The sequence below is a fragment of the Phyllobates terribilis genome, unplaced genomic scaffold (assembly GCF_046119375.1).
Source record: "Phyllobates terribilis strain yellow unplaced genomic scaffold, ASM4611937v1 Scaffold_10__3_contigs__length_209671492, whole genome shotgun sequence".
In the NCBI taxonomy this organism is placed as follows: Eukaryota; Metazoa; Chordata; class Amphibia; order Anura; family Dendrobatidae; genus Phyllobates; species Phyllobates terribilis.
In genome coordinates, this window is record NW_027362770.1 from 51,100,422 (window position 1) to 51,117,084 (window position 16,663).

General features: G+C 46.4%; 1 protein-coding gene across 1 annotated transcript in view; it reads right to left on the minus strand.

The window, feature by feature from the left end:
* Positions 1 to 324: 324 nt before the first annotated feature.
* The window catches only part of DDX46 (DEAD-box helicase 46), a 102,839-nt gene continuing 86,500 nt past the window's right edge, over positions 325 to 16,663 (minus strand). The window contains exons 20-23 of the mRNA XM_073649554.1: positions 16,062 to 16,280; positions 15,098 to 15,242; positions 1,668 to 1,741; positions 325 to 785 (exon numbers count right to left, since the gene is read on the minus strand). Of these exons, the coding sequence (XP_073505655.1) occupies positions 738 to 785; positions 1,668 to 1,741; positions 15,098 to 15,242; positions 16,062 to 16,280 (486 nt within the window). The 3' untranslated portion in view covers positions 325 to 737. The remainder of the gene's footprint in view (positions 786 to 1,667; positions 1,742 to 15,097; positions 15,243 to 16,061; positions 16,281 to 16,663) is intronic.

A 16,663-nucleotide genomic window follows, 5' to 3' on the forward strand; every position in this document is an offset into this window, starting at 1 on the left:
CACACTTACCGTCGGGAGATCAGCGGTCCTAGCCGCTGATCTCCCGACAGTAGCCGCATGGAGGTCAGTGGCACCGCCGGTCGGGGTCCTTCTGCTGCTAGCGCCGCTCATCTCCCGGCTGCATCGCCGCTGACCTCCGTGCGGCAGATGAGCCGCTAACGGCCGCCATCTTTTTTCTGAAATCCTGCATCGCTGATTGGCCGCGGCCAGACCAATCAGCGATGCGGGATTTCCTGGACAGAAGGACGGGATAAGACAATTATATATATTAGATTTCATAACTTTCTAAAATTCTTATGAAAAAAGTATTCCCCACAAACTGCATTGAAATAATGTACCCAATTTATTATATATTTTAGGAGTCGGAGTCGGTCCATTTTATACTGACTCCGACTCCACCAAAATGGACACCGACTCAGACTCCACAGCCCTGCTGGTCATACCTACACATTCTGTGCATACAAAAGGAAGGTAATTGAAAAACAATTTTATTTTACCTCTTTCAGAGCGAACATTAAAACAAATTTAATTTAAGATGTTCAAATCTATACAACTAGTCTTTTTGCAATACAATGTTAAAAAAAATGCAGCTCCCACTTAACTTTATTTTTTTTACCCCATAATCTAATTAAAGTGGAGGTAAATAAAAAAGAAATTAAAAATATCTCAATTTACAACACAAGAAGAAAACAGTGACCATGTCCACAACAGATGACAAGTTATCCGGCAGTCCCGCTTTACAGCACTTTGTATCTTCCTTTGTTGGTTGGTTGGTAGGAGTTTTGCTGCAAGAACAAAGATCATTTAATTAGTAGAATCAGAAAAGGTGAAACCACAAATATAACCATTAACCTCCTTTATTCTTTCAGGACATTGTGACTATTCGCATCAATACATTTTAAAAAAGCCAGTTCTTTTTTTACTTTTCCATATTTCCGTTGACGTGGGAGAATTAATGCCATCATGTTGGGACACATTTACTCCAGGTCAGTAAATGATTCATTCTTTTTCTGGAAGGGAGATGGGATAACGGGGGATGGAGGGTGGTAGTCATACATATAGGTATATGTTTTTGTTGGACTGGCAATATTTTTGTTTATATCATTTTGAGGTACTCACCCCTTTACGTTGGAAGATATGATGAATATAAATCACCAACTATTTTATTTTTATTGTTTTTAAGCAGATCTCACTGCACAGGACAATGTGATTGGTTTATAGTCTAAAGTGGTAAAACATGACAATACCAAGAGTCCCTTTCTTCGTATAAATTTTTAGCAATAAAAAGGCATTTTTACAGATAAGAGTACATTTTGGTGTATGAGGAGTTCAATGATGAAAGACCAAGTGGCCATAGAAATCCGTTAGCACCCCACTTGCAGGTGTTGTCATTGGTGGGATTTGAACTCGACCCCATCATTGCAAGGCTTCAGTGCTAACCACTGAGCCACCATGCTGCCATTAAAACGACAATTTCTCTAGCTGGACAACACCTTTAAAACCTGGTAAGAGCAGACTGACATCACTTTTCATTTGTAATGAGCCATTAGAAAAAAATGCAGCAATAATCCGTAATCTGCCGTATTTGTAGGAGATCACTTAGTCGGGAAAAATACAAGCTGACGTATACAGCACACATTATTCTAACCCACGCTCCTTGTACTTACCAGTCTGATAAGTTCTTCTTTGATAAGCCGGGTGATTTCTGCCTTCGCTTTCTGTACAGCCAATTCACTAGCACCTAGAGTTCAGATACAAACAATTTGTGAGAATTATCTTCTGCAACTCTTCAACTCCACAAGTACAATCCAACACCAAGTGCAGACACTGCATGTAATAGACTAGGTACAATGACACTATACAATTTCAGAATTACTAGACAATTGCAGTATGTAATAAAGCCGCTCTTCTTTGGCCATTGTTATCTGCTCTCCATAGCTGAAGAATTGGGCAGTATAGGGGCTTGGGCAGCGTCCCCTCTAGGCCAGGCTATTGAAACCTCAACTTCTGTTCTAAAGTGATCAGGTAATTGGCCACGCAGCAAGCAGCCGCAAGTGCCACGCAGCAAGCAGCCGCAAGTGCCACGCAGCAAGCAGCCGCAAGTGCCACGCAGCAAGCAGCCGCAAGTGCCACGCAGCAAGCACCTGTAAGTGCCACGCAGCAAGCAGCCGTAAGTGCCACGCAGCAAGCAGCCGTAAGTGCCACGCAGCAAGCACCTGTAAGTGCCACGCAGCAAGCAGCCGTAAGTGCCACGCAGCAAGCACCTGTAAGTGCCACGCAGCAAGCAGCCGTAAGTGCCACGCAGCAAGCACCTGTAAGTGCTGTCAAGGTAAAAAAAGAATATATATATATTTTCTCTACTTTTATACGCTTCGCTTATGTACTAACCACCATTTTGTGTCTTATAACAATAAGCTTTCCTTGCTACATATTACTCAAATCGAAACTTAAACTAAGACAGTTCCAGTGTTGCCAAGATTTATTTCAGAGAAACGAAACAAGATTATAAGCTGACGGCTGCAATATCTGCCCAGAGACTGAGATAAGGAGATGTGGACCAATCAGGAGTGGCCAGACACTGGACTTTCATGGCTTACCCCGCTCCGGACAACCCCTATCCCCTCCCAATTATGTAGTGTATTTAGGTTTGTGCATGTAAAAAATAAACTCAGAACATTGCTGAGAACGTTGTCTGTAGTAGTCTTTTGAGCGTGCTCTGAGTTTGAACCAGCTTGTTGTCTGACTCATTCTTTGAATGGTTGACCCATGCTCATAGTTTGAATTTGGAGTGACTGGAGGACGAGTGATTTGTCGACACGACCTCCACAAATGGCGCCCAACGTGGGGCGTGGCTAGCGGTACGCCGCCCTCCCGGACCCATATTGCTGACTTCCCTGGTGGTGACCGCGGTGGCTGAATTTGAGGCCTGATCAACCTCCATCGAATACGGTAAGTTGAGATATATATAATATATATGTTTCACTTGCCTGTGTGTCAGTCGCAGCGGTTTCTGTGGGGCTGTCAGGTTGGATCTGGGTGGGTGACCGGTCGAGTGGTGAGACCTCAGGCGTCCCGCACCACGTCCTGAACCAGCAAGTGTTAAAACGAGTGACGTCGCATGCCTGCGCGTGCTCGTGTGAACACCATCTCCTCCTCTGGTCACTGAACTCTCTTTAGATAGCTGCCTCCCGTGATTGATAGTCGAGGTTTCAAAGCATTCCTGAATTGTAGTGTAAGGGAGAAAGAATCTGTGACGAATTGAGGAGTGCTCTTCGTCTAACACAGAGACTGCTGTAAAGTCAAGGTTAGGAAACAGTGTATTGAGGTGTCTCTACACTGTCGGGTGGTGCCGTGGTAGGAAAGGAGATAGAGAGACACCTCAATCTATCTCATCAGTGTATTGAGGTGTCTCTACACTGACGGGTGGTGACCTGTAGTCAGGGTGCCGTGGTGAGTCGCACTGTAAAGTCACCATTCAAGGCTAGGAAAGGAGTTAGATTGAGGTGTCTCTCTATCTCATCAGTGTATTGAGGTGTGCTCTACACTGAGGAGTGGCGACCTGTGGACTGCACCAGTGATCTGAGTCGCGACAGATCATTGCATTCTATAAGAAAATGTTGCGTATATTCAAATCTGAGAGACTTCACAAGTTGCCGGACGGTGCTGTGGGGGTTATCCAATTAGTAGAGTCGCGGGAAGGCAAGAAGGCTGTTAGGAATGTTAAGAATTTGTATAAATTGATAGGCTTATCTAGTACAGGCAGGCTCCAGCCTTCAGTTTGGAAAGAATGCGTCACACAGAGAAAGGGAAAGTTGAGTGATTTAGGACTTCTGCACCAGGCTCAAGCACATCTTAGAGTAGCGAGTGATTTGAAGTCTGAAGGCTGGAAAGAAGTGGATGGTGTGGGGGGGACAGAGAATGCCGGGCCTTTGTTCGGATACATGAAAGCTGCACACTGTGATTTGTTATGTGCCCCCAAAATGGCCGTTGCACCTTTGATGCCTGTCACTACACCGAGCCCTCAGCCACCGCCCTATAATGGTGCCGACAACAAATCACCGGAGGGGTGGACGTGTCGGGGGTGTGGAGAGCAAAACCCACCCTGGGCGGAGTTCTGCTGTGTCTGTGGGGCGGGCCGCCCATGGCACGATGCCCAGTCTGCCTCCAAGAACATTCCCACTCCCACTCTAACTCCTCCCTCCAACGGCCATCTTACTACACCTTTTCCTGCCTCCAAGAACATTCCCACTCCCACTCTAACTCCTCCCTCCCACGGCCATCTTGCTACACCTCTTACTTGTTGTGGGAGGCCCGGAAAGCCCCAATCCGGCCTATATCCACTACTAGATCCGTCCGGTGCATATTACCAGCCACCAGCACAGGTGGAAAAGCCCGCAGTCCCAGAGCACCCATCTGAAACTAATGTGACACCCTCTGCTCCAGTCCACGATGCTGAGACGCTTCCCCTGTTTCCTATGGGAGTCACCCACAACCCTGGGGATATCCTCCTCAACTCCCCAGAATTTCAGGCCAGACTGCTCTCCCTCCGCCAACATACTGTTACTCAAGATGATACGGGGCCAGAGGAGGGATGGGCTCAAGATACTCCAGCCCCCCCTCCTTTACCCCATACGTCTCCTATGGCTTCTTCCACCCCACATCCATTACCCGTACTCCGGCCCTTGCTCCAAGCAACTGCTGAAAGAACACCACCCCCCAGCCCCTCAGAAGTCTGGGACCCCTGCCGCTCCCGGAATCTAGTAGACCCATCAGGACGCCCTGTCACTCTGTCAATAGGCTATGGTGACATCCTTACACATCGGGTGGGGGCCATAGTCAACCCTGCAAACACTTGTATGAGCCATATTGGAGGATTGGCTCACAAAATTTCCCTTGCTGCTGGTTCTACTCTGGCTGCAGAATGCCAGGCTCACTTAGCCGAAAACGGAGAGCTTTCACAAGGCCAGACCTTAGTCACCCGTGCGGGTAAACTGCCCGCTGATGTCATCATACATGCAGTGGGTCCTATTTATGACTCCCGGAACCCTGAAGAGTCACGTTCCACTCTCGCATCTACCATCCGTTCAGTACTCCTTCATGCAGGAAAATTGAGTCATCAGGATATGCCCAGACGCACTTTAGCGATACCACTCATATCTTCTGGAATTTTCGGCTACCCACTCGGGCCGTGCATGAAGGAACACGTACTGGCCCTTAAGGAAGGCATAGAAACCCTCTCTCACGGATTGGACTCAATACGCATTGTCTGTGTCCGTAGTCCAGCAGTTCATGTTGCTATGCCTTTGGCCCTTGAGCTACTAGTGGCAACCTCCTCCCCGACACCCATTCCCAATGCGGTTCTGTTGCCTGAAGAATCCTCCCTAGCGGCCACCCCAAACACCACCAAGGAACAAGCGACGCTGCCCGGTCCTCAACAAGTTCCTGGACCTTTAGGGATGATCAAATATCAACCCTTTACCCCAGTACAAGTAGACACTCTGGTCTCAAAGCTTCCTGATCCCGATAAATCTCCCATGCAGTATGCTAGACGCTTGGACACAACCAGAGCCATTTATGGTGCAACCTGGGCTGATTTAGCAGGTATCACATCTGTGAAGGCCAAGGAATATTTCTTGCCTACTATCGAAAAGGCCATGGATTCCACAAAAGCAGGATCCCTTAATACGTATGAATCCGGCCTAGAATACATGAAACAGTTAAAAGCCTGGGCTCAGGATCGCTTGTCAGATCAAGCTGGATCTGTACAAGATGTTCAACAAGACCCTGATGAATCAGTGGAGAGATATGCTGCAAGACTCAGCATGCATTTTGAGGATCTCGGATACAGTCCTCACGTCAAGACGCAGGCCGTCCTGTTGGTTCAGGCCCTAGTAGATGGCCTACAAGACGCTCTCAGAGATGAAGTCCTGAGAGTACGGCCCGAGATTCGTTCTTCTTCCTTTAACGACGCGGTGGACATCGTTAAAGCTTTCCAAAAAGCAATGCTAAAAATGGAAAAGGATACTAAGCCAAGGAAGAAAGCCGCTCCTGCCAAGGTATATCAAGCTCATGAAAGTTACCCACCCCCTGGCAACCAACATGGAATCAAGTGGGTAATGGTTAAAGGCACAGGTGATGATACGCCTCCCACATATAGAAGACAAGACAGAGGAAGTGACAGGGGGCCACCTAGAGACAAGAGACAATCTCGTAATTCTGAAGGACGCATACTGTGTTGGGAATGTGGTAACCCTAATCACATTCTCAGAGACTGTCCAACCCGCAGACAGTACCATGACCGCTCATTTCATGACGGTCCACACAACCATGGACCTTCCCGTGAACCATCTCATCCACGCCAATGACGGCTCGGTCAACCAGTGTCCACTTTCCCAGCTACGCATCTCACGGCCGCCTGTGGGACTGTCACTTTACAGGTGGACCATCAACCACTGGAGTTCCTGGTGGACACTGGGGCGGCCACATCTGTCATTTCCTCTGCACAGCTCCCTCCTTCTGTATCCCTATCACCGGATACCCTCACCTGTGTTGGGGTGGAAGGCCAACATATTTCCTCTCCACTCACAGTCCCTGTGTCTGCAGGACCGTTCACCGGAGTACTCAAGATTCTTGGTCTCTGAAACTTGCCCTGTCAATCTGTTGGGAGCCGATCTCTTAGAGCGGATGAAGGCAACAATTACCTTCGGAAACCATGGTATGGAGCTTCTTTTGCGGGACCCTCATTCCGAACAAGGGACTGAAGACCGCTGTGTTCTTAAAGCCTTCCCTCTCATGATGATGACCATACAACCTCACACTCTTCTTGATACCTCACAGTTCCCTCACTCTCTGTGGTCCAGTGGGCCAGAGGACGTCGGCCTCCTGCAGGTTCCCCCGGTCCGAGTACACCTCAAGCCTGGACATAGGTACCCACGGTTGCCACAATACCCCCTCAAGGCTGCACAAGAACAAAACTTGAGTACCCAAGTCGCTTCCCTCCTGGAATCAGGAGTCCTTGTCAGGTGTGTATCTCCATGCAATACACCCCTCTTTCCTGTAAAAAAGAAAACCGCTCCGGGAGAGCCTCCAAGATACCGGTTGGTTCAGGATCTCAGAGCCGTCAATGCAGCTACCATTTTAGAAACTCCAGTGGTACCCAACCCAAACACCCTTTTGTCTCAGGTGCCTCCAACGGCCACCTTGTTTACGGTGTTAGATCTGGCCAACGCCTTCTTCAGTATACCCTTACATGAAGATTCGTGGTTTCTTTTTGCCTTCACCTTTCAAGGAGCACAGTTTACATGGACCAGGACTCCACAAGGAGCCCAGAATTCTCCTAACCAATTCACTCATTCTATGAAGTCTATTCTGGAGCCATGGGTTCAAGAGAACCCTCAGGTCACCCTTCTACAGTATGTGGATGATCTTTTACTCTGTGGCACTGAAGAAAATTTGCCAGAGATGTCAGCATCCCTTCTCTGGTTTCTTCACTCAGCTAACTGTAAAGTCTCGAAAGGCAAAGTCCAATGGTGTCTGCCCAAGGTCATTTTCCTCGGACATTGTATTTCACAAGGTGCTAGACATCTGACTGAAGAAAGAAAGCAAGCCGTCATGGATATCACTTTCCCAACCACCTATTCCGCTATGCAGACTTTCCTTGGCCTCATCACTTACTGCAGGCAATGGATCCCTGATGCCTCAAAGCTCATGCAACCTCTGTATGACTGTCTCAAGAATGAAGGCTCAGTTTGGCTTCATGCCGAAGATCCACGTGTTTCTCATCAACACAGACTATGTTTTGACCGCCTTAAACAGGCTGTTGTCTCTGCCCCGGCCTTGGGCTTACCAGACTATACTCAGCCATTTCACCTTTTTGTCTCGGAATCGGAAGGTCATGCCTCTGGAGTTCTAGCACAACGTTATGATCATAAGTATCGGCCTTTGGGCTACTACTCAGCCCGCCTGGACCCTGTCGCCCGAACTGCCCCCACGTGCCTTAAGGCGGTCCACGCTGCTCACATTCTCCTTGACAAGTCAGCTGATATCGTCCTTGGACATGATCTAGTTATACAGGCTGGCCATGATCTCTCGGGTGTTCTGCAACAAACATCTCCGAAACATCTCACCAACCAAAGACACCTGCGGCTGCAGTGTTCCCTATTGTTGCCCTCCAATATAACATTTACCAGATGTCTGACTATCAACCCTGCCACTTTGCTTCCACCTTCTAGGGGGGAAGGTGAAGAGGGTGAAGGTCCATTGGTGGAACCTCATGATTGTATAAAAATTTTGCAGGAAGAGACTTCTGCTCCAGAGAATATGGTGGCACATCCGCTCGCAGACCCTGCCTTGCACCTATGGACTGATGGATCCCGTTTCGCAGACCCTCAAGGGAAGTTCCACACGGGATATGCTGTCACAACAGACCTAATAGTCCTCAAGGCTGAAGCTCTACCACCATACATGTCTGCACAAGAAGCTGAACTTGTGGCTCTCACAGAGGCCTGCCACCTAGCAGCAGGAACAACGGCGAATATATATACCGATTCCAGGTATGGACATGGAATTTGCAATGATTTTGGACTCTTGTGGAAGTCTAGAGGATTCATCACAGCTGCAGGTACACCAGTGAAACATGCCTCATGGATTAAGGCCCTAATGGAGGCCCTGGAACTACCCATTCAGGTTGCTGTTATCAAGGTCAAGGCTCATGGAAGACTAGAATCCAGAGAAGCCAGGGGCAACCACCTGGCTGACCAAGCAGCCAAGACTGCAGCAGTGGAGAATGTGTCATCAAAGTGGCAGGAAAAGGAAGAAGGGATGGGGGAAACCCTGCAAACCGTAGCTGTGGCGCTCACTAGAGCAAGAGCCAAAGAACAGCCGGCGGAAGATCATACAAGTCCAGCGGAGACACGAGTGGAATCCAGGGGGGTCAGGATGCCTGAAGAAAAATTGTGTGAGGAACAAAGGAAGACCCCTACTGAAGAAGTCAAGCAATGGAAAGCGGCAGGAGCCGTGCTGGCAGGTCGCAAAAATTCAAAGGTCAACTCGACTCTTTACCAAGTGGGTGGGAAGCCTTGCTTGCCTAGACGCATGTACTCAGCTGTGGCAGCATGGGCTCACGGGCCTACACACAGAGGAAAGAATCAAGCCTTGGCATGTATCAAGAAACTGTACTTTGCACCCGGAATCTCTTCCACTGTGACTGCGTACTCAAAATCCTGCTCTGTCTGCGCTACCTGCAACCCAACGTGTACGGCACGGGTCCCTCTTCAACACCTGGCTAAACCAGACTACCCTTGGCAGAGAATACAAGTTGACCATATCCAAATGCCTAAAGCAGGAAAATACGAGTACGTTTTGGTAGCCGTGGATATGTTCTCAGCCTGGCCCGAGGCCTACCCGGTTGTCAACATGACTGCTAAAGTCACAGCCAAGAAACTGATCACCGAAATTGCCTGCAGATTTGGAGTTCCCCAAGTCATAGAATCGGATCAAGGACCAGCTTTCACAGCAAATATCTACAAAGAACTCTGGAACATGTTGGGAACAGATTTGGGCCTCCACACTCCATACCATCCTGCCAGTTCAGGCAAAGTGGAAAGGATGAACTCCACACTCAAGACCCAGCTCTTGAAAATGACCCAAGATCATCCCCTCCCCTGGCCCGACCTACTCCCCATAGTACTGTATCATATCAGACACACCCCACAAGCTAAGCATGGGCTAACTCCCTACGAAATTCTGTTTGGGGCCCCGCCCAAGATAGGAGAGATTAGGCCCCAAGAATTGTCCGAAACAAATGATAGAGTAGTAAAATTTGTGATTGCTCTGTCTAGAGAATTGACTAACACCCGCTCTACAGTATCTGCTTCTCTCCCAGAATCTACAGGTGATGCAGTACATGATTTCATCCCAGGCGATCTGGTGTATGTGAAAAAGTTTGTCCGGAAAGACTGTCTCCAGCCGCGGTTCGAGGGACCGTACACTGTGCTTCTCACCACCCCGACGGCTCTGAAACTCGAAGGAAAAGGCACTTGGATCCACGCTTCCCATTGCAAGCGAGATAGAACGAGCCCATAGAAAATGGTCACTTTTTTCCATATCCTTTCCATGTGCCTACTGCCCGTCCCGAGCTGGGCGGCCACCACTTTCTGGGTGGATACTGAAGCAAAGACCCAGACTTATCAATTTGACTTTTGTAATACAGTAAATTGTGCTGAAATGACCTGGAACTCGTATGATGCCTATGCCCGAGGAACATTCTCTCTCTGTGTAACCCGTCCGGGAAATGAATACTGCTACTATTGGTCAGATGTGGGGTGGAACACGGGAGACACGGACTGGGGATACAAACCAAAGGAAGCTATAAACAGTAAGGATAGAGAGGGGAGGTCTCTATTGACTCGAATGACTTTAAGCACGGGGTTTATAAACAAGGAGCGACCACCGCACAAGCCAAAATGCTCATGGGATAAGAAGTGTTTCCCTTTATATTTGAATTTAGAAAAACCCCAGTCGGGAGATTTAGGAAAATATGTTTTAAGCAGTTACAATGGCTTCATAAATCCCAAACAAGGAATAATAGAGATGAAAGATATAAAAACAAAACCCACGCAGGCCCCCCCCCTTGCACGTCTGCCCATGGGGGGGGAGGCGTTACAAAGAATTCTGACAGAAGTAATCCCAATCCCAAGACTCAAATGGGAGGATGTTTTTTCCATGGAGACTCAAGTGAATCCTCGGAAGAATCTATGGTTAGAATGAGTACGGTATAACGTCCGAGCCCAAAATATATCTGAAGGCTGTGTAGCTTGTGCAGCCGCTAATACTCATCTGTACACCCATGCTTTCCCTGCTGACAATAATAGCACCCTCTGTTTATTGGAATTGCTGAAAAAACTAAAAGGTAGCTCCTGTCCTGAATATATTCCCCTGGTTAGCTCCAAGGCTAAAATTTGAACCCCGGGTGATATAATAATAACCAAAGATAACTACACTTGTTATTCCCCTGATAATTCCACCGGTCCTTCTCTAGGAATCTTTGAAGACGGCTTCTGTCAGACTAACGAGACTGTAGACACTGACCTGTTAAGCAATCACTCCAGGTATATATATGATGTTTATTGGCTCTGTGGGGACGGACGACTCAGGTCCAGACTTCCGACCACCTGGACTGGACAATGTACCCTAGTAAAATTAGCCATGCAGTTTAGAATTCTGCCCTGGGATCCCACAGACCCAACCCCCAAGGAGTCCCGACGGAAAAGAAGTTTAGAGCAATTACATTCCGGTTATGCTGAGGACCCTAAGGTCTATATAGATTCTATAGGGGTCCCGAGGGGGGTCCCAGACGAGTACAAGGCCCAGAATCAAGTGGTAGCGGGTTTTCTTTCTCTCATTCCAACCATACAGATAAATAGAAATGTAGACTGGATAAATTATGTCTATTACACTGAGCAGAGATTTATAAATTACAGCAGAGATGCCTTCCAGGGCATAGTTGAGGAACTAGGACCCAATACAAGAATGACTTTTCAAAATAGATTGGCAATAGATATGATTCTTGCTGAGAAAGGTGGAGTATGTGGAATGATAGGGGAGGAATGCTGCACATACATTCCTCAGAACTCAGGAGTGAATGGAAAAACCGTAGTAGCACTTCGAAGAATAACAAGTCTGGCAGAAGAAGTAAAGACAAATGCAGGGGTAGATACCTCCTTCTTCTCAGGATGGTTGGGAGGGGTCAAGGGATTCTTCCAGCAAGCTTGTTTAGTGATAGGAGGTCTACTAGTATTGGGCCTGGTGGTCCTATGCTGCATAGTCCCCTTATACAGGAAAGCTATAACCAATGCTGTCCCAACCTCCGGGACCTTTCTGAATCAAGAAACCACATCTCTGTTACATGATGATACCAGTAAGGAAGATATGGAGAAATACACTCCTTTGAACAAGCCTGACCAGACCCCCCATGACAGAGTCCAACTGAAAGATTTAGTTTAGGGTCAGTTGGGAGAACTCCATGTGTCATTTAGGGTAGGGCTCAATTGTTTGGGGGCGTCCCATAAGGGGGCAGCTTCTAAGATGATTGGGTGAAGAAATCCACCTCCCCTCTCCCCACACATGGACAGTCTCAAAGGCCCCGAAGCAAGGGAAAGCTTAGTGTTTAGGGGGGAATGTCAGGGTAAAAAAAGAATATATATATATTTTCTCTACTTTTATACGCTTTGCTTATGTACTAACCACCATTTTGTGTCTTATAACAATAAGCTTTCCTTGCTACATATTACTCAAATCGAAACTTAAACTAAGACCGTTCCAGTGTTGCCAAGATTTATTTCAGAGAAACGAAACAAGATTATAAGCTGACGGCTGCAATATCTGCCCAGAGACTGAGATAAGGAGATGTGGACCAATCAGGAGTGGCCAGACACTGGACTTTCATGGCTTACCCCGCTCCGGACAACCCCTATCCCCTCCCCATTATGTAGTGTATTTAGGTTTGTGCATGTAAAAAATAAACTCAGAACATTGCTGAGAACGTTGTCTGTAGTAGTCTTTTGAGCGTGCTCTGAGTTTGAACCAGCTTGTTGTCTGACTCATTCTTTGAATGGTTGACCCATGCTCATAGTTTGAATTTGGAGTGACTGGAGGACGAGTGATTTGTCGACACGACCCCCACAGTGCCACGCAGCAAGCAGCCGTAAGTGCCACGCAGCAAGCACCTGTAAGTGCCACGCAGCAAGCACCTGTAAGTGCCACGCAGCAAGCAGCCGTAAGTGCCACGCAGCAAGCACCTGTAAGTGCCACGCAGCAAGCAGCCGTAAGTGCCACGCAGCAAGCAGCCGTAAGTGCCACGCAGCAAGCAGCCGTAAGTGCCACGCAGCAAGCAGCCGTAAGTGCCACGCAGCAAGCACCTGTAAGTGCCACGCAGCAAGCAGCCGTAAGTGCCACGCAGCAAGCAGCCGTAAGTGCCACGCAGCAAGCAGCCGTAAGTGCCACGCAGATGTATAGATTCTGCAGCCCTCATCTAAGTAAGCTTTATCATTTCTAAAACTAGACACACTGCAAACACAGCGGTCAGAGAAGTCAGAAGAAATATTTGGGCTCCTTGAGAAAACAGTATGTGAAGAGGGGATGTTAAAGGTCAGTTATATAATCCTGCCCTTGGTTAGTAACAGAATTCTGTTTTAGTCACGACATGTGGGCTCCCCCCTACTAGTAGTAGTGCAGAGGAAGAGTGTGGTGAATATCACCATTACATCAGACTCTGCCCTCACAGTGGACTCCTGCCTCACCGAACACTATAAAGATCCAAATGGAAGTTATTAAAAACTACTACTCATACCATTGACAGGCCACTGAAATAAGCAGGTCTCTAACTACTTTATGTACAGTCAGGCCAGAACGATGCTGACCGGTGCCCCATAATATCTGTAGTGGTCTACGGCATTGCTTCTCAAACTGTGAGTCAAACCTTATGGGTCAAGAAGTAGCCCACAGCCCCAAATAATTAAAGCACCCCCAAGGATGCTGTCATTCAATGTGTCTCATAAAAATAGGTGGGGTACATATACCATGAGTACCCAGGGTACCGTGGAGCTAAAGATGTCACAATCTTTGGTACTCAGGAGCATTTTTAGAATTTAAAGGCAGCATCCCTACAGTTTAGTACAGTGAAAGGGTTAATACTTCATAGCCCACAGAGTTACCTCTAATGCAGGGATGCAAAGCTGCGGCTCAATAGCCACATGTAAACCCATGTTGCCACTGTGTGCAGCCGCATCTGGGATTCCTCTCTGTTCTGTACTACAGAGAAGAGGAGATGAGCGCGCATGAATTTTGCTTTCTCCATGATAGTTTATGAAGGATGTGAAATGCTCAGCTATTTACACAATTCAAAGACTATACTGGAGAGAGCTCTGCTGATGTGTGGCTATTTTGACCTTTTTTCTTATGAGAGGGGCTCTCATTCTCTGGATAAGTTAAAGCCTTAGAAAATGTACAGCTACAACAATAGTCTTAAAGGGATTCTATCAACAGGTTTTTGTTACCCCATCTGAGAGAAGCATGATGTAGGGGCAGGGTCCCCAATTTCAGTGATCTATCACTTACTGTGCTGCTTGCAGCAGTTTTGATAAAATCACAGTTTTATCTGCTGCAGTTCTAGCAGTTCTCTGAATGCTGCACTCTGCATAACCCTCGCCGTCACTTCTGATTGGTGGGGGCGGGCTTACATGGTGCTCATTAATATAGAGGACTGCATAGCAGCAGGTTTACTAGTCCTCTAGTCATAATCTTCTGCTGATAAAACAGTGATTTTATCAAAACAGCAAGCAGCCCAATAAGTGACACATCACTGGAAACAGGATCTCTGTCTATACATTATCCTGCTCTCAGATTTGGTGGCAAAAACTTAAAACAGATTCTCCTTAAGGGGACTGGACTATAAATGGAAGTTATCACCCATTCCATCAATCCAGAAAACATGGCTCTAGGGTGCACCTTTTTAATGGGTTGATGGTCCCTCATTCAGCCTGTGATTGCCACATAATGCTAAATGTTGAAGTTTCACGATAGCCAGCAGGCCAATAGTTGCTGACTCCTAAAGCAGGCAATGAACTAAGCAAAGAGGAGCATTTGGGACATTGCTCCATTCAACGAGGCACTCCAAGGCCTCACATCCATGCTTGCATTTATTGTCCAATCAGAGTCCACCACATCTGGACTGAAATGAGTTATCGAGGACAGACAAAACCCCTTAAAGTGTACCTACGCTTTCACAAGAAAATGATTATACAGCAGTACTCTGTGCAGTGGACCACACTAAACTAAGCAGCGTCCGGCTCATCACTCTTTGCTTGCTACAGTTTTCAGTGCAAAAGCGAGCGCTGTAAAATCCTGTGATGTAGTATGTACCATCCTGCACTGAAGATGGTAGCTTGGAGGGACTAATGCGATTTAGAAAATTACTGCAGAGTAATACTAGAACGGTTTTCTGGAGGTCCGCTTTAAGTGGAATTTTCAGTCATGTGTACTGGGCCATCTTAGAAATTAGACTTCGGTGTACTTAGAGGGCTTGGATTTAAGAACTTACTTTCAATGGCCAAATAAATCTTTCTTTCCCCTTCCTTGGGTTCTTTGCCAGGTGGGAAATAAGTGCCCCTAATAGTGATGGCTGCTTCGGAGTATTCACTAATCCTCTGGAGTGCTTCTTTTGAAGTTACTTTCCATCTTGCAGTCTGAAAAAAATAAAAAGGAGTAAAATGGTAATTTATGATTTATTCAGTGCTTTGGGATCATACTATAAAGAAAAAAAATCAGGCTGTGGAAACCAGAAGAGGTGGTCATTTATGGAGATGCTGTAGGGGAGGGTGAAGGTAACAGCTTCACCTTTTATTTATGCCAATGGATGTAACCTTTTGCCTGAATGATCCTAATAGTTTTTTTTCTACGGGTGATTGAAGGCAACTTACAGGGAACTACTCCTTTTACGATGAGCATTTTAAGTAGGTTACACATGCTCTCCTAATGGAGTTGTGCATGTTTTTTTGCCCCATGAAAACAACAGATCTAATGTCTAAATGTGAATTTGCTGTAAAAGTACCCAGAGTAAATAAAATGCAAAACGTTTAAAACTTATGTAAATTTAATAGAGATTTCACCCTTTTAAATATAATTGTGGAAAATCAACAGGTTTTCACCGCTACAAAATACAGAATATGCACTCAGATTTGCACAGATTGGTTTTGCAGAATGTGAATAGTGTTTTGTAAACAGATATTTAGATGTTGTGTACTGGTGCAGAATCAGTGCTAAAAATCTACTGTGTGATCAAGGCCTTATAGCTGAAAAGAGCTCTACTGTTCCTATAAAGCTTCTTGTCATAGATTTAAATGGACCTTTCCAGGAACCTGCTTGAAAGTGTATTACTTTAATAATAAAGATTACTAATGATCAGAAATACAAAGCAGTGGAATGCATGTAAAAGTCCTACAAAAAATAGATAAAAAATGCAGCGAGATTATGGTGGTATAGTAAACATCTTGTATTTAGTGTACCTGAGGGAAATCATTAATCTCCAGCTCCTCTTCATATCTCTTGAAGGACTCATTAGGACCCGCTTCTGGTTTTTCCTCTTCCAGTTTCTCAACTGGGACATAATTGAGTTTAGCATTGATTTTTTCTGCCAATTGTTCGGCAATGGTTTTTGCAGATACCGTTGGAGCCAATATTGTACCTCCCCGGAGGATAGCATTCGTGGCCTGCTGCATCACATCCTATAAGGAACAAGAAGAATCCAGTTGGGAGTATTTTGAACAAATTCTTGCAGTACGTGTTCATATGTGACCACCATTTATACATATAGTATTCTACATAAAGCACTGACCGCCATTACATCACTTACTGTCTTCTGATCCCAAGTTCCAGCCTGCATGATAACTCAAAGCAGCATTCGCATGTTTCAGGCACAGAGGAAATCTACTTGCCAATCAATGTTTTCACAGATTATTAACATTCTGGGACATGTCATCGTTACACCAGACACTATACAGTAATCGGAGGCTGAAATTACTCACAGTCCTACAACTTTATAAGAGCTCATCCAAAGATGTAGTCGAGGAGAACGATATCATGCTGAACAGAACCAACGGTTCTGTAT